Here is a 27,790-nt window from a genome sequence, read left to right as displayed (position 1 = left end):
TTTCCAAATGGTGATGGTCAAAATGGTTTATGACCATAGTTTGATGGTCACCTGTGTAGTTTACCCAAGAAAGTATAGAAAGTTGACTTTCGAAGAATGGAAGGCAATGGAGTTAGGTGACGATTGGATTAATTCATTCACTCTCGTCTCGTATTTGTGTAGATGTTAGATTAAATTCATTATAACTTTATTTATATAAAATTATGAGTTTGATGAAATAATACTTTTATTATTTATGGTTGTAAACGTTGATTGAAAGAATTAAATTATATTAAATATTAATTTTTAGACATTTTATTATAGTAACTAAGTTTGAAATTTACTCCAACCACAATGATAAATTACCACGTCATTCATGATCTCAATGAACGACAATTACAAATTTCAAAATAACTACTAATTTTTTATTTACATATAAAAAAGAGGTGAAGATTCACATTGAAAAAATGATGTGGACAGATGTGATTGATTGGGACTACGAATGACGTGATGAACCGAAAACATCTAATAATTTCTCCACAATAATTTGTATTCTTTGATTTTATTCGAGTTAATAAGATTTTACATATGTTGTCATCTAATTGGTTAGTATAATATTATTCAAAATGACACATGAATTACATATTAGAAGAGAGAAAATAACATGTCAAATAAAAAAACTACATCTGTATTTTATTAATTTTTAACAGTCAATAATCAAAATAAAAAAATTAATATTATTTACAATTTATAAAAAATATAATTTGATGATTAAAATAAAAAAATATAATAAATATATATATATATATATATATATATATATATATATATATTAACACGTCGTTTTAATTGTCAAATAATATATACCTTAATCTCAAATAAAATAAAGAATAATATAAAGAGAGTAAGAATCGATTCAGTCAAATAAAATGTAACTTAACAATATAAACCGACAAGTAAAGAGTAATTAACAATAAAATAATAACTAAATTAACCCCTCATCAATATATATATTATAATTTACCCCGAGCACATGCACGGTTAAATTTTGTTTGCTTGCAATGTATATTTCTATTATTTATTTCCATTGTCAAAGTTTAGTTGTTGAATTTTCTTGAAAAAAGAAAACTCAGTTTGTGTAAAGGAAAACCATCAATGGAAGTCAACTGATGTAAAATAGCAAACCCCGTTTTTGTTGTTGATTAAAGCAAGAATTTTGATTATTTTCCTTATTATCACCTTGTTGAAAATATATTTCCTTTTGTTTTTGGTTTGGGGATAAGAGCTATTTTGAAGATGGGAATCTGCTGGTGTTCTCCAGCTGATAATCCAACACCAGCCACCACTACTCATCTCAGTTCAGGTATTTGTTTCGTAGTTTTGCTAAATAATGAACTTGAAATTGATTGATAGTGTTTAAGGATCTTTTTGTACTCAGCACCAAAAACCCAGATTTTGATGCTGCTTTGTTGTTGTATTTTGGTCATTGGCTTGTGTATTTCTGGAAAATGTGCATGTTATTTTTGTTCTAAGCATATTTCAATTCTGTGGGTTTCCATAGTTATATCTCAATCAACCAGCAACACAGCTTCTACTGCAACATCTAGGGACAGTAACATCTCCCGGGACAGCAGGTTCTCGGCTTCGAGTGGGGATGAGGCTTTTCAAAATGGGCAAATTTTGCCCACCCCGAACCTAAGGGACTTCAGTTTTGCAGAACTGAGGGTTGCAACTAAGAACTTTAGGCCTGACATGGTGCTCGGTGAGGGGGGTTTCGGTAAAGTCTTCAAGGGCTGGCTCGATGAGAAGGCGGCAGGGAAGAGTGGAATTGGAATCCCCATTGCTGTTAAGAAACTCAGCTCTGAGGGCTGGCAAGGATTTGAGGAATGGAAGGTAATTTCATTGATTCTCTAGATATTGTTACTTGCTTTTTCTTCTTTAATCAGTCCAGGGATACTCTTCAGATGAAATGTTCACATGTGTTAGACAAAAGCTTCTAATTACCAAAAATGCCTCGTTAAAGAGAACCGAAAGAAACGAAGAATTTTTCTGTTATTTACAGATGATGATGTCTTTAGAGTTCAAAGCTTGTTATAAGAGGGCTGAAAAGTGAATAATTATTCAAGGCTAAACCATATTATTATGCTTTACATTGCCACTTTTGGAAGTACTTTTTACAGTTTGCATTTTGAAATAACCTGTTTTCGTGCCCCGCCAACACCCCACAAAATTTGTAGCTCGGATACTTTTACAAATGCCATTTCTCGTGTAATATCATAATATTGTTCCATGTCATCTTGCATTGGTTCTTTTGACTTGTACATGTTATAGAACTTCAAAATGTCTCTTTATGAATTATGATGCATATCCATAGCTCACATTTCCACACCTGCATTTTGGGAATTGGTTACTGCATGATTTACTGGTTTTCTTCAAGTATTTAAAACGTATGGACATCAGTGGTTGCTCAGATATTTTTACGAATGCCATATCTCTTATAACTTCATAATATCGTTCCATGTCATCTTGCATAGGCGCTTTTGACTTGTACATGTTATAGAACTTCAAAATCTCTCTTAGTGATATACATCCATAGCTCACATATCCACACGTGCATTTTGGGAATTGGTTACTGCTTGTTTTACTGGTTTTCTTCGAATATTTAAAACGTATAGACATCCGTGGTTGCTAAAGCTTTTGTTCTGTCATTTATTGGTGCAGTCAGAAGTAAATTTCTTAGGGAGGTTGTCTCATCCTCACCTTGTAAGGCTTCTTGGATACTGTTGGGAGGATAAAGAGCTGCTTCTCGTTTACGAGTTTATGCAGAAGGGTAGCCTAGATAACCATCTATTTGGAAGTAAGAGTTTAGACTTTAGGTGTTTATATCTCTGGTTTTATCATGTGAGCATATATTTTATGTGTGCACACTTTCAATCTCTGATTCCCGGCGAGTTAACTTTGTTCATCGCACACATCATGGCTTCTGCTACCAGGGGGTTCTACTGTCCAATCTCTTGACTGGAAAATACGGATTACAATCGCGATAGGAGCTGCAAAGGGCCTATCTTTCTTGCACTCGTCAGACAAGAAAGTAATTTACCGAGATTTCAAAGCCTCAAATATACTACTCGACAGGGTAACTTTCCATGCAACTTGTGTTTTCATTTAGAGATTAAAGACTTGAATAATTGATATAGTATAGAGCATTCTCCTTGAATACATACAAAGGAGACATTAATTTTAATGGTTTGGCTATTGGTTACATTGCAGTCCTATACCGCCAAGTTATCAGATTTCGGGTTGGCCAAATTGGGTCCTTCAGCCAACCAATCGCATGTTACAACAAGGGTAATGGGCACATACGGCTATGCAGCTCCGGAATACGTTGCTACGGGTAATCCTCCGAAACCTTTCTGTAATTCGGGTGCTTTCATATATGATGTCCTTGCATTGCTCTACATATTGTTGCATTTTCAAGACAATCGAGCAAAACCCCACTTTGCACTTCTCATGCCTCGGCTGATTTAACAGGACATTTATACGTAAAGAGTGATGTGTACGGTTTCGGTGTCGTTTTAGTTGAAATATTAACAGGGCTGCGAGCACTCGATACAAATCGCCCCAATGGGCAACATAATCTGGTGGACTGGGTAAAACCGTATTTATCCGATAGAAGGAAATTGAAGAACATAATGGACCATCGGTTGGAGGGCAAATATCCTTCCAAAGCCGCAGTTCGAGTTGCCCAGCTTGCTTTAAAATGTCTTCAATCCGAACCGAAGTACCGACCGTCAATGAAAGAAGTCGTAGACACTTTGGAACAGATTGATTTGATAGACGAAACCCCGAAAGAGCCGAGAAAGCACGCTGCCTGTCAAACAAACCGTAGGCATCACCAGCAGCAGCCACTGCACCATCAATCTCCACTTGCTTCAAAACATGAAACAAAACGAGCCGACTCGAATCGTCCACAGGCGAGGTAAGTCGGAACATCTGCCGGATTTGTTTCAGGTCTCAATATTCACATGATAATTGTTCCACAAACATTTCCCTTTTCTTTATTTTTGTATTTGTTTAGAATCTGAGCTCAATTTTTTAGTGTGACTTATGTTGGATATATGGCTACTGTAATAGTTAAATTGTAATTATTTTAGTAAGTGCGAGTTGTGCTTGGTTTCTTGTTAGAATTGTAATTATTTTTGTGTTTTGGTAAAAAAAATTAAAAAAAATTATTACAACGATCTAATATCACTAATAATATTATTTATTATAAAAAAATCTTAATATTACAATTTTTAAAATATTAAAATAATTTAACTGATATTATTTGTGATAAAAAATAATATTAAAATATTTGCATCAATGTAAGTTATTTTTTTCTTTCAAATGTGTTAAATACTTATTTATAAAGATTACGTACAAATATTTATTTACATCACTGTAAATTAATTATTTTTTACTTTAAACGTATTAAATATTTATTTACAGTGATATAAATTAATACATCATAAAATAAAATAAATTTTCTATAAAATAAAAAAATTGCTAATGAAAAATTAATAATTTTACCATCGACCGTACCATTCCGCTCATTGGAATTATTCTTTTAATCAAATATTGAAAAATTAGGAATATATTTTTCGTAAAATATTACTCACCTAGGAGCACTATCAACGTAGATCAGCAAATAACACTTTAAAAGTTTAGGATCAAATTATATTAAATTAAAATAGATGGGTTAAACACCAAATATCACCACAATAGATGGAGTAAAAGTAGAATTAAACCTTTGATTTCATAACTCTATTGTTCAATTGAATTAATAAACTAATAAATTTTACCAGTTGGACTTTTTATTTCATTTAATGAAATGTAAAAAAATAATAATTTAAATAATTTCATTTTGTTTTCTAATTAAAAGAATTGTATGAATTGAAATTTTAATTTAAATCAAATTTTAAAATTTGTATATTAAAAGTAAATTGAATAAGTCAAGATTAATATTTTTTTTAAATCTTTATTTTACTCTTAATAAACTTGATAATTATAACAAATTTAAATTTAGGCATAACATCAAAAATAACCCTAATGTTTATTAAAATAGTAATTTTGGTTCTTATTCTTTTTTTAAGCATTTTAGTCTCATCGTTTCACTTTGGGATAAAAAGCCTCCTCTATAGATGTAAACTATTAATTAACAAACAATTAACGCTCTGAAATAAGAAAATTTGTTAACCTAGAATTAAATGTAGAGGACTAAAATGCTTCAGAAAAAAGAATAAGGAGCGAAGTTACTATTCTGATAAATGTTAAAGGCCTTTTTGTCTTAAAATAAAATATTAGGGGACAAAATACTCCAAAAAATAGAATAAGGAGAAAAATGATCATTTTAATAAATATTAAGGGCTAATTTTAATATTACATCCTATTCCTTAGTACTCCTGCATACACATCGTTGGACAAAATCAGTATCGGGAATCAGGTAGATAAATGATGACGGGGTCTCCGACCATCGAAATGATTTTTATAGAGAAAATAACCTCAGTGACCAAAAATGCCTTATAATATACGATTTTAACCAACTTTTTTTGGATTTGCCAAAATGACCAACTAAATCGTAATGCGATCGATAATTCGCAACGCGATCTCTGGTATCGCAAATCAGTTTCCAGATTCGCAACGCGATTCTGACTATCGCATTGCGATTTTCCTAATTCGCAATGCGAATACGTAATTCGCAATGCGAATACGTAAATCGCAATGCGAATACGTAAATCGCAACGCGAATCTGACTATCGCAACACGAATCTGGCTATCGCAACGAGATTCCGACTATCGCAACGCGATTCTAACTATCGCAATACTTAATTTCAAATTCGCAACTCGATTTCTGAATTCGCAACAGGTTTTAGTTTTGCAACACAAATGTTTTGGGTATATAACTACTCAGCAGCATCAACTCATAACCTAAATCCCTAAATCGCAACTCATTCCATCTCCATCTATCACTCTCTCTTGCGACATCCGTTCCTATATCCAACGACATCCTTCCCTATCCGGCAACAGGTTTTAGTTTCGCATCTCGTTTGTTTAGTAAATTAATTTACAATAATGAAATCATCTAATGTTGATCATGTTTGGATAGATTTGTGTTTTGGAGGGTCATGGGAGAATGTTCATGGTGTTTTACAATATATGCCTTTACCCATGAATCTTCAACTAAAACTGTCATTAAAAAAGTTAACTTATGAAACTCTAATGTTACGTGTTGCAAATAAATTGAATTTAGAGCCCCTAAGTGGATTTAGGCTATCTTATCAGAGAAATGGTAAAGTTTATTTGTTAAACGACAATGAAGATGTTGAACGATTCATTGCTTACATTAGTGTTTCAAGTGATGGTGTTACATTGTATGTTGTTGAACCTAGAAGTAGTGAAGTTGGGTCAGTAGCGGGTAGTAATCAACTAAGTTTTTCAACCCCAGTTTATGATGCTCAAAATTTAATGGTTCCACCACAATTTCATCACCAAGCAAATATTGTTTCACCACATTTCCAATACCAAACACAATCTCAAAACCCACAACCTTTCCCTAATCCAAATCCCAATCAACTTTCAGCACCAAATTCCGGTTTTCGTATTGACCAAATAGACGATGATGAGCCAACAGAAAAATTGTGAGTACTAGTCAGTATTCGAAATTTGATCTTGGTCAATACCCAGACTTTGATCTTGGTCAATACTCGGATTTTGATGATTTTTCAGAAGAAGAAACATACCATGCGTGTAATGATTTTGATATTGGTCAATACCCGAATTTTGATGATGAAACAGCCGTTGCCGAGGAAGATATTGTTGATGATAATGAGGAGGAAGTTACGACTGTAAATGAACATGTTGAACATCCATTCTGTAATTCATATAGCCCTGAAGAAGAAAAAGAAGAAGAAGAAATCCCCAAAGAAAAGTCCCCGAAGAAAATGCAACAGGAGTATAACTGGAATATGCCAGAATTACTTCAGATACCGGAAGAAGAGTTGGTAAAGATAGCAGTTGATTGTTACACAAAAATTATTCGTATCAAGAAAGATGATTGTTTTGATACAAAGGAAGACTTGAAGATAGCTTTGTATACGAAATGTGTGGCAGATGGCTATCAACTAAAAGTTAACAAATCAAGCAAAGATCGTTTCGAAACAAGGTGTATGATTGACAAAAACTGTACGTGGCGTATGATTGCAAAGAGGATAAAAGATTGCGAAATGTTTCAAGTTAGGACTTTTATTGATAAACATACATGTTCAAGAACCCAAGTTTTTCCTCACCATAGACAGGCAAACAAAAATGTGTTGGGTGGTTTTCTGGCTGAGTTAATGTTTTTGAATGGCAGGGTATATCAGGGACATGAAATTATGACTGACATGAATGCTCGATTCAAGATTAGTATCTCATATTCTCAAGCTTGGAGAGCAAAATGTTATGCCTTGGAATTGTTGAGGGGGTCGCCAGAAGCATCGTTTGCCCAACTGCCGGCTTATTATCACAATTTAAAGCTGAAAAATCATGGGTCGGTAACTCATATCAAAACAGATAGAGATGGACGCTTTGAGTTGCTGTTTATCGCCATTGGTGTTGCGGTTAGTAAATCAATATAATTTTGTTGACTCATTTTTGTTATTTACATGCATTTCACATTTAAATGATTATATTTCTTGTGTATATGATTTTGTAGATTCGTTCGTTTATTACTTGCATGCGCCCAGTTATTATAGTTGACGGAGCATATTTAAAAGGTCAATACCTTGGAGTAAACTTATTAACAGTAGCCATGGATGCTAACAATAGGATACTGCCAATAGCTTACGGGGTTGGCAAATCTGAAACCTCTGATTCATGGACATGGTTTATGGGGCATCTTAGGGATTGCATAGGTCATATTAGCAATCTGACAATCATATCTGATAGGGCAAACTCAATTGACAGCGTTGTTAGAAGGTGTTTCCCAGATGCTTTTCATGGACTTTGTGGTGTTCATTTGTATAGAAATCTAAAATCAAGGTCTGCTGGTATAAAAAATCACAAATGGACATACTGGAAGGCTGTAAAAGCTTATCGGGAAGTGGATTTTAATAAGCATATAAACTGTTTAAGACATGTTTTGCCTCAATGTGCTCAAACACTAGAAGATGTCGGGTTTGAAAGATGGTCAAGAGTACATCAACTTGGAGCAAGATATGGTTTCATGACGTCTAATAGTGCAGAATCAATCAACGCTCTAAGTCGTCATTCCCGGAAATTACCCATTACTATGTTAATGGAGTTTTTTCGAGCCTCTATTCAACAGTGGTACTACAAGAAAAGAAACCATGCAGGTATTATTTCTTTAAATTCGTAACTTATCATATATTTTACTAAGTATTATTTATTTAAATTTACAGGAACATCGTGTTACACCATGGACTGAAAAAAAGATAACGAAACGTGTTGTGAAGTCAACGTCATGGAGAGTTGAACCATGTTCAAACACTTTGTTTGAAGTACTAGATAATAACTTAAATGGGCTTGTCGATCTAAATACAAAGACGTGTAGTTGTATGAAATGGCAAACATCTGGTTATCCGTGTGGCCATGTTATAAAAGTTGCTCTTCATCTAAACCAAGATGATTCAAGTGTATACGCTATGGATTGCTACACTACAGAAGTATATCGACAGACTTATGTCGAGATTGTCTACCCTATTCCACATCCTTCTGAGTGGGACATACCAGATGACTTACAAACAGTTTTGCCACCAGCCATGGACAGAAGGCTATCTGGCCGACTAAAAAGTCACGATCGTATACCGTCTAAGGGTGAAGAGAAGAAGAGATTGATATGTAGTCAGTGCAAGGAAAGTGGTTATACAAGGTTGACATGTTGATCACCAGTGCCATCACAATCATCTTTTCCTCTACCAAAATATGGATCCTCATCAAAATCCCAATCACAACTGGCTTCACCTTTTGGGACTGTTAACTTAGGTGATTTTTAAATGCAAACGTTGTATTATGTGTATATTATGTGTGAACTTTTAACATTTTCAGTTAGGCATGTATTAGTAACTTGAGTTTGAACATTGCTATGATATGTTCAGTTGTTATCACTTATTAGACATTCATTTGACTATCGCAACGCGGAAATCGCAACGCGAATATGACTATCGCAACACGGAAATGACTATCGCAACGCGGAATTGACTATCGCAACGCGGAAATGACTATCGCAACGAGAAAATCGCAATGCGAAATGAAAATTGCAACGAGAGAATCGAAATGCGAAAATAAAAATCGCAACGCGAATTTAGTTTCGCGTTGCGATTTTCATTTTCGCATTGCGATTCTCTCGTTGCGATTTTCATTTCGCATTGCGATAGTCATTTCCGCGTTGCGATAGTCTGTTTTGCATTCAACATAATGCAGATTGAAATCAACAAATCAACTATTACATTTCAATCAATTAAACAAGCACAAATAATAATTATGTACACATCAATTAAACAAATCAACATTTACAAATCATCTTTTACAAATCAATTAAACAATCAAAAAATAATAATAAGAATTATTTCCTCATCAATTATTGAATCAACTTTTGCACCCATATATCCATTTCATGAAGCTCACTTCAAGATTAACCTGCAGAAACCAAACATTAAATCAACAACACTTTCTACACATCTAAAACCTACAAACAACAAATTATTAAATTCTAGCTACTTAACCAAACATTTTCAAACCAAAAAGAGTATATATGTTTAACAACACTTGCATTTGACTTACAAATTGTTTATGGACACTTTCATAACTCGGATCCAGGTAGGCAGCGTCTCGCATATATCGTTCTAGCCATAAAATGCCGAAACCACAAGTCTACTGCACCTCTATCTCTATCGGTGGGAGGTAGAAACTGTGTACTTCCTGTCGTCAAACGCTCCAAGCACATGCATACGAGAGGACCACAATCCCCTCTGGCTTTCTTCGTTTGTTGTGGCGCGGTCTCGTCTCTGATAACTGTAACATTGAACTTCTTTGGCTTCTTGTTTTCAGAATTAGTCCAATAATTAATTGCATCCAAGAATTTAGCCAAATGAGAGCTCCATCCCTTAATAATATCTCTCAAATCAGACAATGATATGTAATTTATCATGCTATCATATACTATTGTCTTTAGGGATGAGAGCTGAAGCTCGACGAGAACCCAATGAGTACGTTCTAAAACAGGGATAAACACCTACATCGAAATGTAATAATTCAAATTGCGCACTTATTTATGAACACCTTTAAAATATTTAAACAAATAAATACTAACCTTATCGACCTCCCACCATGCAGGATAAAGTTTAACTTGTCCATTAGCCAACACATATGATTCCTGTCGTTGATTCTTCAAGTGAACTACGTGAAAAGACGTCGGTATAATTGTATATCGCGTTTTTTTTATATTTTTATTCAATTTCCTTATAATTAGAAGACGTGTCACCCATGCATCAATATGTTGTTTTACAAAAAAAGACATATATTAGTGAATTACATAAATTTAAAAAAAATTAATCAAACTGAAATATAAGAAGAAATTTAAGACTTACCCCCCCATCGAAATAGCCGTTGTCTTCAACCCCTAATAATACACCCCACCAAGACCGTTCAATCAACAAATGCATATCATCGTTGAGTTTGTATATGTCAGCGTAGCACCCTTGGCTCCGCTCATGTAGATAAAAATCAACTACAGTCTTAGCCCAAAGGGTATTATCCAAAATTGTTTCCGGTAGTTGTTTCCTCTCCACTTCATCTGCCGGAATGGTATTGGCCGGTAACTTATACGAAAGCCAACAGTCATCCATCATGTCCGGCACGTGAGGGGGCTTCTCAATAATTCGATATATTATGCCGTGTGAATCAGGCTCTAGAATGTTGGGAGGGACCTCTTTAACGATGACAGTGGCCTCTTGAACGGTGGGAGGGGACTATTGAGGGATGATAGGGGCCTATTGAACGATAGGGGAGGCCTCTTGAACGATGACAGGTGAGTCGGGCTTTTTCTTACGGATTCTTCGCACTATTGGGGTGAACGGAGACGTAATGGCACGTGCACGCCGTCTGATGCGTGAACTCCGTCTTGCAAGAAAAACCCGACGTAGAGCATCCACCTTAGCGGGCCGCTAAAAATAAATTAATACATAAATCAGTAAATAAACAGACATGATATTAAACAGTGAAAACAAAGACAAATATATTTCAAACTTGCACGGTATTCACCCAAGTCATTATTATATCATTGTTCACAAAATGCATCAGATAACATTCCAGAAGTAAGCACTTATATAAACATTTAAAAGGACAACATATGGGTTTAGTGCAGGTTCAATGACAACATAAAGAGTAGTAGTTTATTCTTGAAACTTAAATTTTCAACACTGTAAAGTTAGTATTTGTCTTTTGGTTGAAGTAATGCAATTCATTCAAGTTTCAATTTGCAGAAGAAGAATAGAATCTGAAACTTAAAATCGCAACGCGAAAATGACTATCGCAATGCAAATTTGACTATCGCAATGCGAATTTGACTATCGCAACGAGAGAATCGCAATGCGATTTTCATTTCGCATTACGATTCTTTCGTTGCAATAGTCAAATTCACATTGCGATAGCCATTTTTGCATTGCGATAGTCATTTTCGCGTTGCGATTTTGTTGTTGCGATTTTCATTTCGCATTGCGATTCTCTCGTTATGATAGTCATTTTCGCGTTGCGATAATCATTTTCGCATTGCGATAGTAAACTATTCTTCTTCTGCAAATTGAAACTTGAATGGATTGCATTACTTCAACAAAAAGACAACAAAAAACAAATACTAACTTCACAGGGTTAAAGAATAAACAGTTAAACAGTATTGATAGCAACCGAATGAATTTACTAAGCAATCTAAGTGAAATTACGAATAAATTTATCATCAAGTTAAATATGAAAAATATTAAACTTACCTCGTTGCGTAGAGTATGAACCTCGTTCTGCAACGATGCTACAATCTCACGTAGAGCTGCTACCTCACCACGTAAAGTAGACACCTCAACACGCCATGCACCATTGTCATCGCGTAAAGTACCGACCTCCTCACGCAAGGCATTGAGCTCATTACGTAACTCCCCTAACTCATCCCGTGGAGGTGGAGAACAAGGAGATAAATGTCGTGGCATCTTTGTCGGTCGCCTATCATGAGGTGATGGTGGAGAAGAGGCTCGATGATGTGACAGAATAGGTGATGACTCTCGTTGTGGAGGTGTATATTCGGGTCGATCAGGTGATGGCTCTGGGTGAGGTGATGGCTCTCGAAGTGGTGGCTGCTCATCATCCATGCCATAAAAAATGCTTACTAGCTTGCCGCCAATCAGTGGCAAGCTCAGCTTCCGTGGGTGTCAGCCTCTGTAATGGAGTGTTGGCCTCCTAACAATATAAAAGCTCAAACAAAGTAAAACGTGTACTAGTAATAACTTGTTTATAAACATATGGTAGTATTTGTGTTAACTTACATTATTTATTGTAGTATACGGTAGTAAATCTTCCCATTGCTGCAAGGACCGTTTCCTCTTCCAGGAAATAGCCCTAGGAATATCATTAGAAGTTTTTAATGCATATGTTTACATGGCGGGAAAGGCCTCAAATATCCAAATCTACAAACAATATAATAACAAACATTAGTAATTGTTAAAGAATTAATTATAATTTTGGAAACATTATATAAAAATTATTACCTTAAAGGCCCAAATAAAGCCTGACAAAGTGTATTTGGAACCATCGCCACGCAAACTTTTCCGATCATCAAAGGCAGACGACAACTTATTTCATGTAGCTTTCCATAGATACGAACCCCACGGAAACAGGTTCCATGCATTTAGGTCCTCTACCAATTTAATTAGATCATTAGGAATAGGTTGTCGGGCCTTTCTGCCTAAAAAGCCGGCTTGCAAAAGTATTAGAAGGCATACTCGAACAACATCGACGTCATCCATCCGAGTAAAACCATCTTTCTTATTCAATAATCTCGTCAAGTCTTCCATGTGTAAATTCGACTTCTCCGTTGACAGCTCAGGAAAAACCCGGGAAAACCATGATAGGCGGGTAACATGTCTAGTTTACCGATCTACATCATCGTGTCCGAAGCGTAGACCGGTGATTAAGCAAAACTCCTCCCGCCCAAAACACGTATACGCCGGTGGAAAATCAAACCATATCTCTTCATCACGACGTTGTATAGTCTCTGGTAGATCGCTAGTCATGGTTTGAAGAAACAGATGGGTCAACATAGCATCTCCACCCGGATGTTGTACTTTCAGCAATGGCCCGAAGCAAGTATCCTCAAATATTTTTCTTTGTGCAGGTGAAAGCTTCGACACAATTGTTTTGGCCAGGCTTACTTTATTTCTTAAGGTCAATTGAGCCGAATAAAAGTTCTGCAAAAACAATAAACATACCAAGTTAGATATACCAAAAACTACACTGTGAAGATATAACAAGAACAATAAACATAAAGAGTAGTAGTTTATTCTTCAAACTTAAATTTGCAACACTGTGAATTTAGTATTTGTCTTTGTTTTTTGGTTGAAGTAATGCAATTCATTCAAGTTTCAATTTACAGAAGAAGAATAGTTTTTGAAACTTAAAATCGCAACACGAAAATGAAAATCGCAACACAAAAATGACTATCGCAACGCGAATTTGACTATCGCAACGCGAAATGAAAATCGCAACGACAGAATCGCATTGCGATAGTCATTCTTGGTTTCAAATACTAAAATTGAAAGAAACTTGAATGGATTGCATTACTTCAACCAAAAGACAAAACAAAGACAAATACTAACTTCACAGGGTTAAAGACTAAACAGTTTAGCAGTATTGGCAGCAATCGAATGAATATAATAAGCAATCTAAGTGAAATGGTTAATCTATTATTGAAAACACCAGTAAACTTATCATCAATTTCAATATGAAAAACCTAATAATAATGCAAAAATTTCAAAATAAAAATAATTAAAAAAACTAACCCTCGGTGGTTGATTTGGTTGATTTTTCATTTATGACCGTGAATGATTTCGCCGGAGATGGAGACTGATATCGTCGGAGATGAGGACTGATTTCGTCGGAGATGGGGACGGATGTCGCATTAGAGAGTGAGAGATGGAGATGAGACTGAGTTGTGATTTAGGGTTTTAGGTTATGAGTTGCGATTACGGGATATATTGTGGACGGTTCAGTGTTCCGATATATTAATATATTCGTGTTTGGAATTTGAAAAAAAAATACTCGTTGGATACGAATGGCGCTATGTAAATTGCATTGCGATAGTCAGATTCGCGTTGCGATTTACGTATTCGCATTGCGATTTACGTATTCGCATTGCGATTTATGTATTCGCATTGCGAATTAGAAAAGTCGCAATGCGAATTTGGAAAATCGCAATGCGATAGTCAGAATCGCGTTACGAATCTGGAAATTGATTTGCGATACCGGAGATCGCGTTGCGAATTATCGATCGTATTACGATTTAGTTGGTCATTTTGGTAAATCCAAAAATAATTGATTAAAATCGTATATTATAAGGTATTTTTGGTCAAGGTTATTTTTTTTTTATGAGTAACCGACCATAGAAATCATTGTGCGTGATAATGCTGGCTCAGTGGTCGTACGTTTTGCTCTCCTACGGCTATATCAACTGCATGTTTTTCTTAGACCACGCTTTAATTGTATTTTTATTCTGTTTTCATTTTCTTGTATTTCTTATGCAATCACTTGTGACACTAATTTCAGTTAATGAAGACATGATTAAATTTCAATAATATTTAGATAATAAATATATTTATAAATTTAAATTATACTTCTACAATTATAAATATCTGAATCGAGATTCAATTCCGGTTAAATTTATAGTCTTAATATGTAAGTGGTAAATGTAAAAAAATATCATTATTATTATTAGGGTAAAATATAAAAATAGTCCCCGTATTTTTAGAGTACTTGCATTTTGGTTACACAACTTTTGAAACTTGTAATATAGTTATTAAACTTTTAGTTCGTTTTTAGTAAAGTGTCTACCGTTACCTCCCGTTAAATTTTGCTAATGTGACACTTAACTCCCGTTAACTCTCTTGTTAGCCCTCTTCTTCTTCAAAAAAAAAAACTCAAATAATCATTTGCAAATCAAAAACATATATTTATAGTAAAAACAAGAACTTTTCAATTCAGAAGAGAAAATAAATAAAAGCAATAATATATACATCCAAACTTTCTATTATTCAACATTATTGACATAGATGACGCAGAAGAGATGCACGACGTAAATATGCTTCTGAAAGTGTTGGATCTTCCTCAATAGCAACATTAAGATCGTTGAGTACCTCACTCTAACGATTAATTTTTATACTCTGTGAAACTCTCTCAAATAACTCAATAACATTTTTCATGTTTCCATCTTCACATCCAAGTTATTATACAAAACAAAACCCAAGTAATCAATGAAATTATACAACCCATAGTTACATCAAAACCCCATTAATTTTGTCCAACAAAACCATAGATCAAATTATCAAATCTGCATCAAATTAATGGGAATCTTCCCAAAACACACAAGTAAATAATAGTTGACTAACCCATAGTAGAAACGAGTGGTTGAAGAAGCAAAAGCTGAAAATCAATACAAAATTGAGTATAAAATCTGTGTAGATTTCCATGCCATCGAATCAAATGCCACCTCAAACTCAAACACTTTAACGTTGTTTTTCCTCAGTTTCTACGAATCAATAGATTTACATAGGAATGCCTTCTTGATATTAATTTGGCAATTTTTTTCTTTGGGGATTTTAAAGAACTACCAATATTTGTTAGAAAAAGAGATTTTTTTAGATTTGAAGGAAAAAGTTACTTTTTAAGGCCTTGAGGTTCAACTTCAACCTTGAGCATTGTAAAGATCACTTGTACGAACTTTATGAAATCCTTTTCTCCTTTATTTCAGGCGCATAAAAAGGTTTCTTTATGAGGCTTGGTTTGACATGAAGAAGAAGAATAAGAATAAGAAGAAGAAGATTGTATTGCAAGTTTTAAAAGTTAGGTGACCAAAATGCAAGTTACCTAAAAGTTTGGGGACTATTTATATACTTTACCCTTATTATTATTATTATTTTAAATCCATCCCTTTCAGCGGCAAAGTTGAAGTAAATAATAATAATAAAAAGGCAGCAGCTCTCGCCCGTGCTTGTCAAAGTTCCCGGGTTTCAAGAAACGCAACTCGGAGTCGAAAAACAAACGGCGACTCCGTCGCCAAAGACAAAAAAAGATGACCGGCGGAAAATTCCGATCGCAATTCATAACATATATCAATCCCGTTCGTCACGCTCCCCGCTCCCGCTCGACTTTAAGTAGAATCCAAAATCTAATCTCTCTCTCTGTATCTCCTTGGACGCTGCTTCGAGCATTTTTCTCGAGCTTCATTACCATTAAATTCACATGTTTTATACTGGTAAGCACTTTGGTATCTTTCCTACTTTCTTGAATTTCCTTTTTTTATTACTAGTATGCTTTAATTCGGATTTGAATTAGCCCATAATTCGTTCTTTTTTTTTTGTCTTCTCTAGGGGTTTAATGGATTGATTGTAGATGTTTTAGATTATTATGTAACTGATTTGATTCAAGCTAATTATAACTAACTGTAAAGTTCAAAATGAAATAAAAATGCCGACTTTTATTAGATGGCCATTTGTTTAATTTGATCCTTTTTCTAAGCTGTTAATTATTCTTGAGCTTCATTTCCATGTTACACGCATGTTCAATACTCGTAAGCGCTCTGATATCTCTCCTTTCCAAACCCCCCCCCCAAGTCTGCTTGAATTTGGATTTGAATTAGCCACTTAGCCTACTTTTATGTTTTTGTTCTCTCTAGGGTTTTAATAGGTTGATCATAGATGTTTCAGATTATTTTGTGATGATTTGATTTAATTTAACCCAAATTAATCCTTAAAATGAAAAATAAAAACGGCAACTTCCATTAGATAATTATTTGTTTAATCCGATCTTTGCTTATTCTATTTATTATCTAATTATTGTTTTTTAAAGTAGTTAAGTTGATTATTCTTTCAGGTTATTTTTAGTATAACCATTGTTGATGCAGAGATATCAGATAGAAAAACAATGTGAGATTATTATATTTTTGGGTTCTATTTTCAGAAAATTCCCCCCTTAATTTAATTGATCTTGATCATCTGCTTTATGTTGTCTTGCAGTGGAAGAGGACTCAAAGCATATCGGCAGCTGTATGACAGAAAGGTTCCTTTATATTCATGTTCTAAATTGATTTATCAAAATTATGTAGTTTTCATAATTGTGATGTATGATGCCTTTGCCCATATTCACAGTTTCTTGAGGTGCACGATCCATTGTTTTCTTTAATATGTTGCACAAACTAACCGTTGGCTCAAATGTTGACTGAGAAGGAACTGGCAGCTTCCTGTGCTCCTCTATTTTTCAATGACAATGAGAAGGTGATGAATGGATTTTTTTTTTTTAAATTTTAATTCTTAGCTGCTATTGAGACTGTTTCTCATGTAAACTTGTTTCTTTCAGGATATTGACATAATTGCAACTTACAGTGATACTTCTGGGACTATTAGAACAAGTAGGGTGAAAATGAAGGACCTTTCTGCTTCTTGGGTTCCGGAAAACCCTATCGTTGGAGATCCTAACAAACAAAATGGCTCACAGGTACTTCCATTTGATGTCGTAAAACTGGTTTTAGTTATTCATGGTCCTATACTAAAAAACTTAAGATATCAATGTTTATTTGTCAAAATAGCAAGTATAGTGAAATAAAGGGTATTAGCTAAGCAGTTTAGTTTTATCAGCTTATACATTTTTCATCCGTTATGTGATCTATTTGGCCAGGAAAAGGAAGTTTTATTATGAGCACTTGTCTGTCTCCTTTTCCTTGCTCAAAACCTTGACGTTACCAGTTGTGTAATTATTTCCTAGGTATTTAAACTGAAAGATTCCTACCAAGCTAGCACCACATCTGAAGAAAATGCTGAACATTTTATTGGTGATAATCATTTGCTAGAAGTTGAAACCGAAAAGCATTACCAGGCATCATGGAGCCCTGTCAAGTACAAGCGCCAGGTAAATTGTCTGACACTTCTGTGTATTTACTTTGTGTTTCTTATATGGTTGAAATTTGTGATAGTATCATCTTTAGATGTTGCAGAAAAAAAGGAGGGATTTCCGTATTGAAGAACTTGTCCGCCAAGTTAAAGAGGCTGACAAGCAGATGGAAGCAACAGCAGCTATTGAGAACTTGAAAAATATGGACCCCGTTGTCAAGGGAAAATATAATTTATGGAGAAGAGATATGAAAATCCTAACTCTGATTCTACCTTGAAGCTTATGCGTGACCAGGTTATTATGGTAAAAGCCTATGCAAACATTGCCAGGTCTAAGAACCAAAATGATCTTTACCATTCTCTCTTGAAACATGTCAGCCAAAGTCTCCGTGTTATTGGAGATGCTAACTCTGATTCTGATATTCATCCTAGGTATAAGAAATTTATGTCAACTATACCGATTATCAGATACACGTGTTCTTGTTTTTCATGCAAAAGTATGTTGTTCTTTTTCCAGTTCACTTGATCAGGCAAAAGCAATGGGCCATGCTCTATCTTTAGCAAAGGATCAACTCTATGATTGCAGTACTGTTGCAATGAAGCTTCGAGCCATGCTTCAGTCAGCGGAGGATAATGTAGATTCTTTAAAGAAAAGAAGTGCCTTCTTGATTCAGCTAGCTGCAAAAACTGTCCCGAAACTTGCATTGCCTACCTCTCCAGCTAGATGCAGACTACTACATTTATGGATATCAGAACAGAAGGGATTTGAACTTAGAAAAGCTTGAAGATCCTTCGTTGTACCATTATGCCATATTTTCTGATAACGTACTCGCAACATCTGCTGTCGTCAATTCTACGGTGCTGCATGCAAATGAGCCCGAGAAACATGTTTTCCATATAGCTACCGATGAACTTAGTTTTGCTGCAATGAGAATGTGGTTTATCTTAAATTCTCCTGAAAAGTCAGCAGTTCAGGTTGAGAACATTGATGATTTCAAGTGGTTGAATTCCTCTTACTGTTCCGTTCTACGACAACTTGAATCTGCCAGAGTTAAAGAATATTATTTCAAGACACACCCATCCTCTCTCTGTTGGGTCTGACAATCTCAAGTACAGGAACCAAAATACTTATCGATGCTAAATCATCTTCGGTTCTATCTTCCCGAAGTGTATCCAAAACTCCACAAGATCTTATTTTTGGACGATGACATTGTAGTTCAGAAGGATTTGACACCTCTTTGGGACGTGGATCTGAAAGGAATGGTGAATGGTGCAGTGGACACCCGTAAAGGGAACTTTCATAGATTCGACAAGTATCTCAACTTCAGCAACCCGAAAATCTCTGAGAACTTTGACTCCGATGCTTGTGGTTGGGCATTTGGTATGTATATTTGTTATTTGGAGGAGTGGAGAAATCGAAACATCACTCAAATTTATCATCATTGATAAGATATGGTAACAGTTCACTAATGCTTTTCACATGTCTCAATCCTCATATTGGGAAGTTCTGATAACTCCAGTGTCTTGCATTTTATGAATTATCATTAGTTCTTAAACATCACTTTGTCACTGATGAAGAACCTATTTTTGCAGGAGGAGGATCGAACTCTTTGGAAGCTTGGCACATTGCCACCGGGACTGATCACTTTCTATAACTTGACGCGTATTAGGACTCCGGTAGGACCCTCCCCTCAACCAAATTGAGATGGAAAATGCAGCAGTCATCCATTACATTGGAAACTATAAGCCATGGTTGGATCTGGCTGTGGCCAAGTACAAGTCGTACTGGTCCAAATATGTAGGCAAAATAGCTGAGATAATGTAAGTGAGATTTTTTAGTTCTCAATATAGTCCACTTCGGGGATTATTTCTTCATCTAGGATGAATTGAACAGTACCGACCTAATGATGCCAAGTGCTCCACGCGTCTTCAAGCTAAATATGAAGACTCCTAACTGCATGGTGTCTTCAGACAAATGAAGAAGATTTCACGACTGCATGGCATCTTCAGGTAAATGGAAAAGACCTCAGGAGTGCATGGCATCTTTTATCAAGGAAAAGAAAAGTTCAAGAGGAAATTCTTTTTAGACTTCTTTATTGCTTTCATTGGATTAACCCTTTTTTATTAGCTTAGAGGTATGCAGCATTGGTTAAGTTTTTATTTTATTTTAATTTTAATTATTGGAATTTTTTATGAGAAATATTTTTAAATAGTGTATGTAGCATATTTTACAAAATAAATTTTAAAATAAAAAAAAATGTGTATGTAGCATTATTTACTTATTCTTGTCTGCATACACATTTCATATGATATATAAACGTGTCCATTGTTTTTTTGAAGTAAATTTATACAATTTATGTAGTTTGATTTCCGATTTGACTTTATAATACGGTCCTAAGAAAAGTTTTGAAACTCCAATTTTAATAATTTGGCGCGTCAAGTTGATTCAACAATCACGAAAAATTATGAAGAAAAAAAATGAAAAAAGAGGATGGACGTTAAAGCCTGTGTGAAATTGATTGAATGAGAAAAGCTTAAAAGCTTCAAAACCGATGCTCTCCTCGACTGTAAGGAGATGTTTGGACTGTCCACATTCCAACATTTCCTTGAAATCCATTCCTTTTGTATTACTCCCACATTATCACTTCATCCCCCAATAGCCTCTGCTTTTTCTCCATGTCCGACATTTGCACGTACGTCGGTGGTGCCACTGCGAATGGATAACCTCCACCGCTAGTCCCCATGTTCTTCCCATCCGAAGAAGGTTGTGACTGTAACACCAGCACTGCCTATCTTCCGGCTGTTCCGCATGCGACGCTTCTCGCACTTCCTGTTGTCGCTGCACCTTGTGAAGCCATGGCCTTCATTGATTGGCCATGTTGATTCATTCCGTCGAGCATCAATAATCCACCTCCGAGGTTTGCTTTCTGATGGTTGAAATTGCTCCCCAATTGAACCAAGGCCGATTCCCAATCAGCTTCGTCCTCAAAAGATTCCTATCCAGAACCCGGCGAAGGCCCGGCCGGCACACCGCCGTCAAACAAAGCCAATGGAATTTCTCCGCTTGCTCTTCACTCGACATGACATTCTTTCCGAGGTTAAAATAATCGAACTCTCTTCGCACGATTATACCTTTCGAGTAATCTCCTTCCTTTCCTTTCTCTGGCTCTTTCTCAACAGGTTCTTGTTGCACTTTCTCCTCCGGCGCCGGCAATGCCTGAACTGTTGCGGAAGACGGCTATCGGATAGAGCAAAATCGTAACTGATAATTTAAGAAAATAAAAATGAAGATAAAAAGAGACACAAAATTTACGTGGAAAACCCCTAAATAAAATAGGGTAAAAACCACGGGCAACGGTAGAAGAATTTCACTATGAGAAAATAGGAATTACAACCTCTCTCGATCTACCAATGAGAAAATAAGAATAATTCTCTCTCGATAAAAGGGAGAAAACAACTCTCAAGAAACTCTCTAAATTCTCTCTAGTATTAGAAGAAAGCTAGAATGCTTTGGGATGGTTTTGAAGCTAAATGAGCTAGGGTATTTATAGTTGAAGTCTTAAGGACTAATTTGTAAATACCCTAAATTACAATGACTAAATTTAAGCTTTTACCATTTTATTTTTCAACAATTTCAGCCCCCTTTTTGACTACATGAATCGGTGCCCTATTTGTTTTTAATTTTCCAACTTTCGGTGCCATGTGCACTAGATTTCAACAATCTCTCACTTGAAGATTTGATTGGAACAATCATATCTTCACACCATTCTTTATACCTTGTACCTTTCATGTTGCTTATGTCTCTGACAGGCCACAGGAGGATCGACACCAAGTAAATTTATCGGCATTGATCGCCTTCGTCATGAAATCTGCTATGTTGTCTTTGATATGGATCTTATGCATATCCACTGTCCCTTCTTCCACTTTTTCACGAATGAAATGGTACTGAACTCGTATGTGTTTTGTCCTTGAATGAAATGCTAGATTCCTTGCTAGATGCAAGGCGCTTTGACTGTCACAAAATACAGAGACATACTCTTGATTGTGCCCAAGCTCCTCCAATAGCATCTTCAACCAAATTGCTTCTTTACTGGCTTGTGTAGCTGCTACATATTCTGCCTCTGTTGTGGACGTAGCCACAACTGACTGCAATTTTGAAACCTAGCTTACAGCTCCACCAGCAACTTTGAACACATATCCTGTAGTAGATTTGCTTTTATCCAAATCCCCTGCATAGTCAGAATCTACATACCCATTAATTAGTAAGTTTGATCCTCCGTAACATAATGCAACATTTGAGGTCCCTTTGATGTATCTGAGGATCCTCTTTACTGTATTCCAATGCTCTTTGCCTGGATTCGCCATGTATCGACTAACCACTCCCACTACTTGTGCAATGTCTGGTCTTGTGCATATCATAGCGAACATTAAACTTCCCACTGCTGATGCATACGGTACTCGAGACATCTCCATCCTCTCTTCTTCACTGCTAGGACTCATACTGGAGGATAATTTGAAGTTAAAAGGAAGAGGGGTAGAAATTGGCTTACAATCTTGCATGCTGAATCGTGACAAAATTTTCTTCAAGTAATTCTTTTGTGAAAGCCAAATCTTCCTATTACTTCTGTCTCGGTGAATTTGCATCCCTAGAATCTTGTTTGCTGATCCCAAGTCCTTCATTTCAAATTCCCTAGCCAGTTGTGCCTTCAATTCTTCAATATGATCTTTGTTGGGTCCTGCAACCAACATGTCATCTACATACAACAACAATATAACAAAATCGTTATCATCAGACCTCTTGAAATAAGCACAAGGGTCTGCATTAAGTCTGTTGTATCCAAGGCACATAATGAAAGAATCAAATCTCTTATACCAACACCTCGGCGCCTGCTTTAGACCGTACAGAGATTTGTTCAACCTGCAAACCAAGTTCTTCTTTTCTTTTTCTTCAAAACCTTCAGGCTGGAGCATATAAATTTCTTCTTCAAGATTTCCATGAAGAAAAGCTATTTTAACATCTAGCTGCTCTAGATGTAAGTCCAATGTAGCACACATTGCCAAAACTACTCGAACTGTTGTTAGTCGAACCACAGGAGAAAATATTTCATTGAAATCAATACCTTCTTTTTGAGCATATCCGTTGACCACCAGTCTTGCACGATACCTCTCAACTTGATCGTCACAATTTCGCTTGATTTTGAAGACCCATTTGTTACCAATTGGCTTCCTTCCTTGTGGTAGTGGCACAAGGTCCCATGTATTATTTTTATGAAAGGCTTCGATTTCTTCTTGCATCGCCATCATCCACAGTGAAGCATCTGAGCTGTTTATTGCCTCCTGGTATGTTGATGGCTCACCGTCCTCTGTTAAAAGGCAGTATGCAATATTATCTTCTATAACATAATCCGAGTGCCAATTGGGACGTCTTCTCACACGATCTGATTGACGAGTTGTTGGAGCTTCAGAACTCTCTGGTTCTTGTTCATCATGTGCTGGTTCTGCTTCAGAAGAATCTCCTTCTTCAAACTCTTTTTCCACATGTATCTGAGTAGTCTCTGACTTTTCAGCGTTATCATCGTCTTCTTTTCTTTGTAGCTTATCTTCTACAAAGATAACATCCCTGCTAATGATCACTTTGCAGGCAGTGGGATCCCACAAGCGATACCCTTTACTCCATCAGCATACCCCAAGAATTTGCATTTCCTAGATTTTGGATCCAGCTTTGAAATTTCTTGGGCGTTGTACATCACGTACACAATACTTCCAAATACATGGAGGTTTGAATAATCAACTGGTTTACCAGTCCACATCTCCATTGGTGTCTTCAGCTCTATTGTAGTTGATGGAGCTCGATTCACCAAATAACAGGCGGTATTGACTGCTTCTGCATAGAATGATTTTTCTAGGCATGCGTCCCTCAACATTGCTCTTGTTCTTTCTAACAAGGTTCTGTTCATCCGCTCTGCCACTCCATTTTATTGAGGAGTGTTCGCCACTGTGAACTGTCTTTTGATGCCTTCTTTCTTACAAAAGTCATCAAATTCTTCGCTTGTGTATTCTCCTCCATTATCTATTCTGAAACACTTGATCTTATTTCCAGAATCAAGTTCCACCCGCGCTTTGAAGTTTTTGAAAGTTGAAAACACGTCCGACTTCTTCTTAATAGGGTGCACCCAACATCTCCTGGAGTAATCATCAATAAATGAGACAAAGTATTTTGCTCCACCTAGGGACGTTACTGGTGCTTGCCATACGTCAGAGTGAACCAATTCTAGAACACTTTTGCCTCTAGAATTTGATGTGTTGAATTTCAACCGGTGCTGCTTACTTGTTATGCAATGCTCACACAAAGGAAGTGATACCTTTGTTAAGCCTGGAAGTAGTTTTTGCTCCATAAAGACTTTCATTCCTTGTTCTGACATGTGTCCAAGTTTCTGATGCCATAGCATTGCCGAATCTGAACTACATGAGACAACAGAGGCTTCTGCTTCTACCAAAGTCTCTCCCTTCAGCATGTACAAGTTTGCAGCTATCTTTTCACCTTTCAGCACCACAAGCGCTCCACGGAACACCTTCATGATTCCTTTCCGTGTTTCAATCTTGCTTGCATTATTATCCAACAATCCGTAGGATAATAAATTTTTCTTCAAGCCTTTCACGTGCCGCACATCTCGAACAACTTTAATTGTTCCGTCATACATCTTCAATTTGATGGTTCCCACGCCAACGATCTCTAAGGCATGATCATTGCAACTATAAACAGATCCTCCTGAGACAGGTTCATAATGATGGAACCATTCTCTTCTTGAGGTCATGTGATATATTGCTCCCGAATCAATGAGCCATATATCTGCAAATCGTTTTCTTCCTTCTACGGTGGTTGATGCTTCACAACATAGAGCATCTCCATCATCTGAAGTGTTTGCGGTATTGTCTTGTGGATTGGAATTTTTATTTAGACTCCAACAATCATTCTTCAAGTGACCCTTCTTTCCACAGTTGTAACACTTTAAATTCTTCTTGCTCCTCGACTTCGATCTACCATGTTTGTGACTGCTGCTTTGGCCACGTTCTGTTGATCTTCCTCTCATCGTTGTCATCGTTGTCAACGCTTCTGCTTGTTGCAGATTTACTTGTCTGTCTTCCTTATTCTTGCGCCGATTTTCTTCTTGTAGAACAGCAGCTGCAACATCATCGAAGACTAAACTGGTGACATTATTGTTTGTCAAGTTAATGATGAGTTGATCGTATGAATCCGGTAGACTTTGAAGTAGAAGTTCAACACGTTCTTGTTCTCCTATTTTACAGCTTAAGGATGTAAGCTGAGAAAATAAGGTGTTCAGTGTATTTAAGTGCTCCGTCACTGAAGTAGATTCTGGCATACGGAGAGTATACAATTTCCTTTTAAGGAAAATTTTATTGTGCAGCGATGTGGCCTCGAACAATTTGGTGAGATGATCCCATATCTCCTTAGCTGTCTTCTTCTCCTCGATGCTTGACAATACTTCATCTGCTAATGCTAGATGAAAGTTTGCCATAGCATTCCCGTCCATCTCGTTCCATTTGATGTCATCTGCAAAATCCACCGGCCTTTCACTGATAGCAGCTAGACACCCGTCTTTCCTCAGGATGGCCTTCATCTTCAATTTCCACAATGAGAAATTTCTCCCATTGAATTTTTCAATATCAAATTTCGTTGCCATAGCTTCTTTTACGGATAGCTCCCACTATTTCACTATCGTGAATAGTTCTCTGGAACCTTCAAAGAATGGGTAATACCTTCTTACTTTCTTATGTTGGAGGATCCACCTTTTGGTGGTAACCACAAAGACAATAAGCAGATATTACACACTCTAATCTAGCTCGGATACCAATTGTTACGGAAGACGGCTATCGGATAGAGCAAAATCGTAACTGATAATTTGAGAAAATAAAAATGAAGATAAAAAGAGACACAAAATTTACGTGGAAAATCCCTAAATAAAATAGGTTAAAAATCACGGGCAACGGTAAAAGAATTTCACTATGAGAAAATATGAATTACAATCTCTCTCGATCTACCAAGGAGAAAATAAGGATAATTCTCTCTCGATAAAAAGGAGAAAACAACTCTCAAGAAACTCTCTAAATTCTCTCTAGTATTGGAAGAAAGCTAGAATGTTTTGAGATGGTTTTGAAGCTAAATGAGCTAGGGTATTTATAGTTGAAGTCTTAAGGACTAATTTGTAAATACCTTAAATTACAATGACTAAATTTAAGCTTTTACCATTTTATTTTTCAACAATTTCAGCCCCTTTTTTACTACATGAATCGGTGCCCCATTTGTTTTTAATTTTCCAACTTTCGGTGCCATGTGCACTAGATTTCAACATGAACGGCATTCACATTTTCAACTGCTTCTGGTTCAGCCTTAGGTAAACCATCCTCAATCTGTTGCGCTGCAGATTTCTTGTCACGCACAAGTTCATCGATAAGATGGAGTTTCTTCTGCGTGATTTTCTCGATTTCAGGATAGGCTGAAGTTTGTCCAATGCCGGCGGTTTTGCACCATGAATAGAAATTATCGAGTTCATCTAATTGCTTCCCTTGTCGGCAGAAAATGTCGTAAGCATTGATGGATTCAGCAATATCTAGCTCCGTGAAACGATCGATATAAATCTTTAGTATTTCAGTTATGTCGTAATATAACTGGAAACTTTCTTCCACTATTTGGTACAGCGCCACCGTCACCACCCTGTGGCACTTCGCCGCCCCTTTTCAATCAACAAAAAAAGCCACAAATTATATAGAATTTTGTCAAATGATATAATTAGTGTTATTCGGGGTAATATTATTCAAAAAGAAATAACGCATGCAATAAGTATCGGAAGACGTGTGTTTGTACGAGCACGATCTTTTAGATAGAAATTAACCTGTTGGTCGACAGGCTAAAAAGCGTTCAAGCAGCTGCTGCAAATGCTGCAATGTCGTAAATATCTGCTCCGTCTTCATGTCACGAAAGTGGGAGGTTTTACTGGCATTTTCCTTGTCGTTGGTCTCTTCCTCTCTCTCTTCATCCTTGGTCGACGTGGTTTTATAAGGCTTTGCTTCACGTCTATCTTGAATTTTGTATTCCAATCTCTCGTCGAGGTACAGCGCGTAAGCACGCACAAAGGCGGAGAAATCCCAGGAATCGTTCCGTGTAGCATCGCGGAAATCGGACAAGTTGAGTATCCGAGTCCCACGCCTAGTGGAAAAGAAAAACTCCTGTTCGTATGCAGGATCGCCTTCGGCCAACAGCCTTTGGATCAACATCAAAGATTTCAGCGCAACGGTCCAACTTTTGGTCTTGTTGAGGCGCTTCCACAGGGTGTTAACGCATGCGATGATGTAGGCCCGTAAGTATGACGTTGTGCATACGATTTCTCGGAAGTATCGATCGTCGGCCGGATACTCTTCGTGCTTTGTTGCCTTAACGATGGCGACATCAAGGTCCGACAGCTAGGTGTTGCCGCTAACTTTGGCTAGCCTAATCTTGGTTTGGTCCTTGACGCGCCCAATGGCTTTTTTGAGTTTGCTTGGAGCCATTGGTACTTACTTAGGTTACCCAATTATCAGATTTTGCGAAAATAGAAAATCCCAAACAACAATAGCTG

At 36.4% G+C, this 27,790-nt stretch overlaps 1 protein-coding gene and 2 pseudogenes across 2 annotated transcripts; 2 read left to right on the top strand and 1 right to left on the bottom strand.

The window, feature by feature from the left end:
* Positions 1-1,174: 1,174 nt before the first annotated feature.
* LOC120163747 (probable serine/threonine-protein kinase PIX13) lies at positions 1,175-20,150 on the top strand. 2 transcript variants are annotated; one of them, XR_005519679.1, is made up of 7 exons: positions 1,175-1,342; positions 1,541-1,872; positions 2,701-2,836; positions 2,973-3,115; positions 3,250-3,373; positions 3,511-4,136; positions 20,140-20,150. XR_005519679.1 is itself a non-coding variant. In XM_039173593.1 (6 exons), exons 1-6 carry the CDS (start codon positions 1,276-1,278, stop codon positions 3,960-3,962), a joined length of 1,254 nt encoding a protein of 417 aa, XP_039029524.1. In that variant the 5' UTR covers positions 1,175-1,275; the 3' UTR covers positions 3,963-4,176. The 2 variants fall into 2 exon arrangements, 1 of the variants encoding a protein (XP_039029524.1); XM_039173593.1 differs by lacking the exon at positions 20,140-20,150 and having other exon boundaries at positions 3,511-4,176.
* LOC120163748 lies at positions 16,281-20,087 on the top strand (annotated as a pseudogene).
* A 548-nt stretch (positions 20,151-20,698) lies between the features above and the next one.
* On the bottom strand, positions 20,699-27,722 carry LOC120163663 (annotated as a pseudogene).
* Between the last annotated feature and the right edge of the window lie 68 nt (positions 27,723-27,790).

Source organism: Hibiscus syriacus, unplaced genomic scaffold, assembly GCF_006381635.1.
Source record: "Hibiscus syriacus cultivar Baekdansim isolate YM2019G1 unplaced genomic scaffold, ASM638163v2 tig00111493_pilon, whole genome shotgun sequence".
Classification (NCBI taxonomy): domain Eukaryota; kingdom Viridiplantae; phylum Streptophyta; class Magnoliopsida; order Malvales; family Malvaceae; genus Hibiscus; species Hibiscus syriacus.
This window is presented reverse-complemented; position numbering and strand designations above follow the sequence as displayed.

What these genes read in the sequence shown, in the direction of transcription:
- LOC120163747 (XM_039173593.1), top strand. Translation starts at nt 1,276, where the DNA reads ATGGGAATCTGCTGGTGTTCTCCAGCTGATAATCCAACACCAGCCACC. An exon ending in AGATAACCATCTATTTGGAA is followed by an intron (nt 2,837 to 2,972) that starts GTAAGAGTTTAG and finishes TTCTGCTACCAG; the next exon opens with GGGGTTCTACTGTCCAATCT. An exon ending in CAAATATACTACTCGACAGG is followed by an intron (nt 3,116 to 3,249) that starts GTAACTTTCCAT and finishes GTTACATTGCAG; the next exon opens with TCCTATACCGCCAAGTTATC.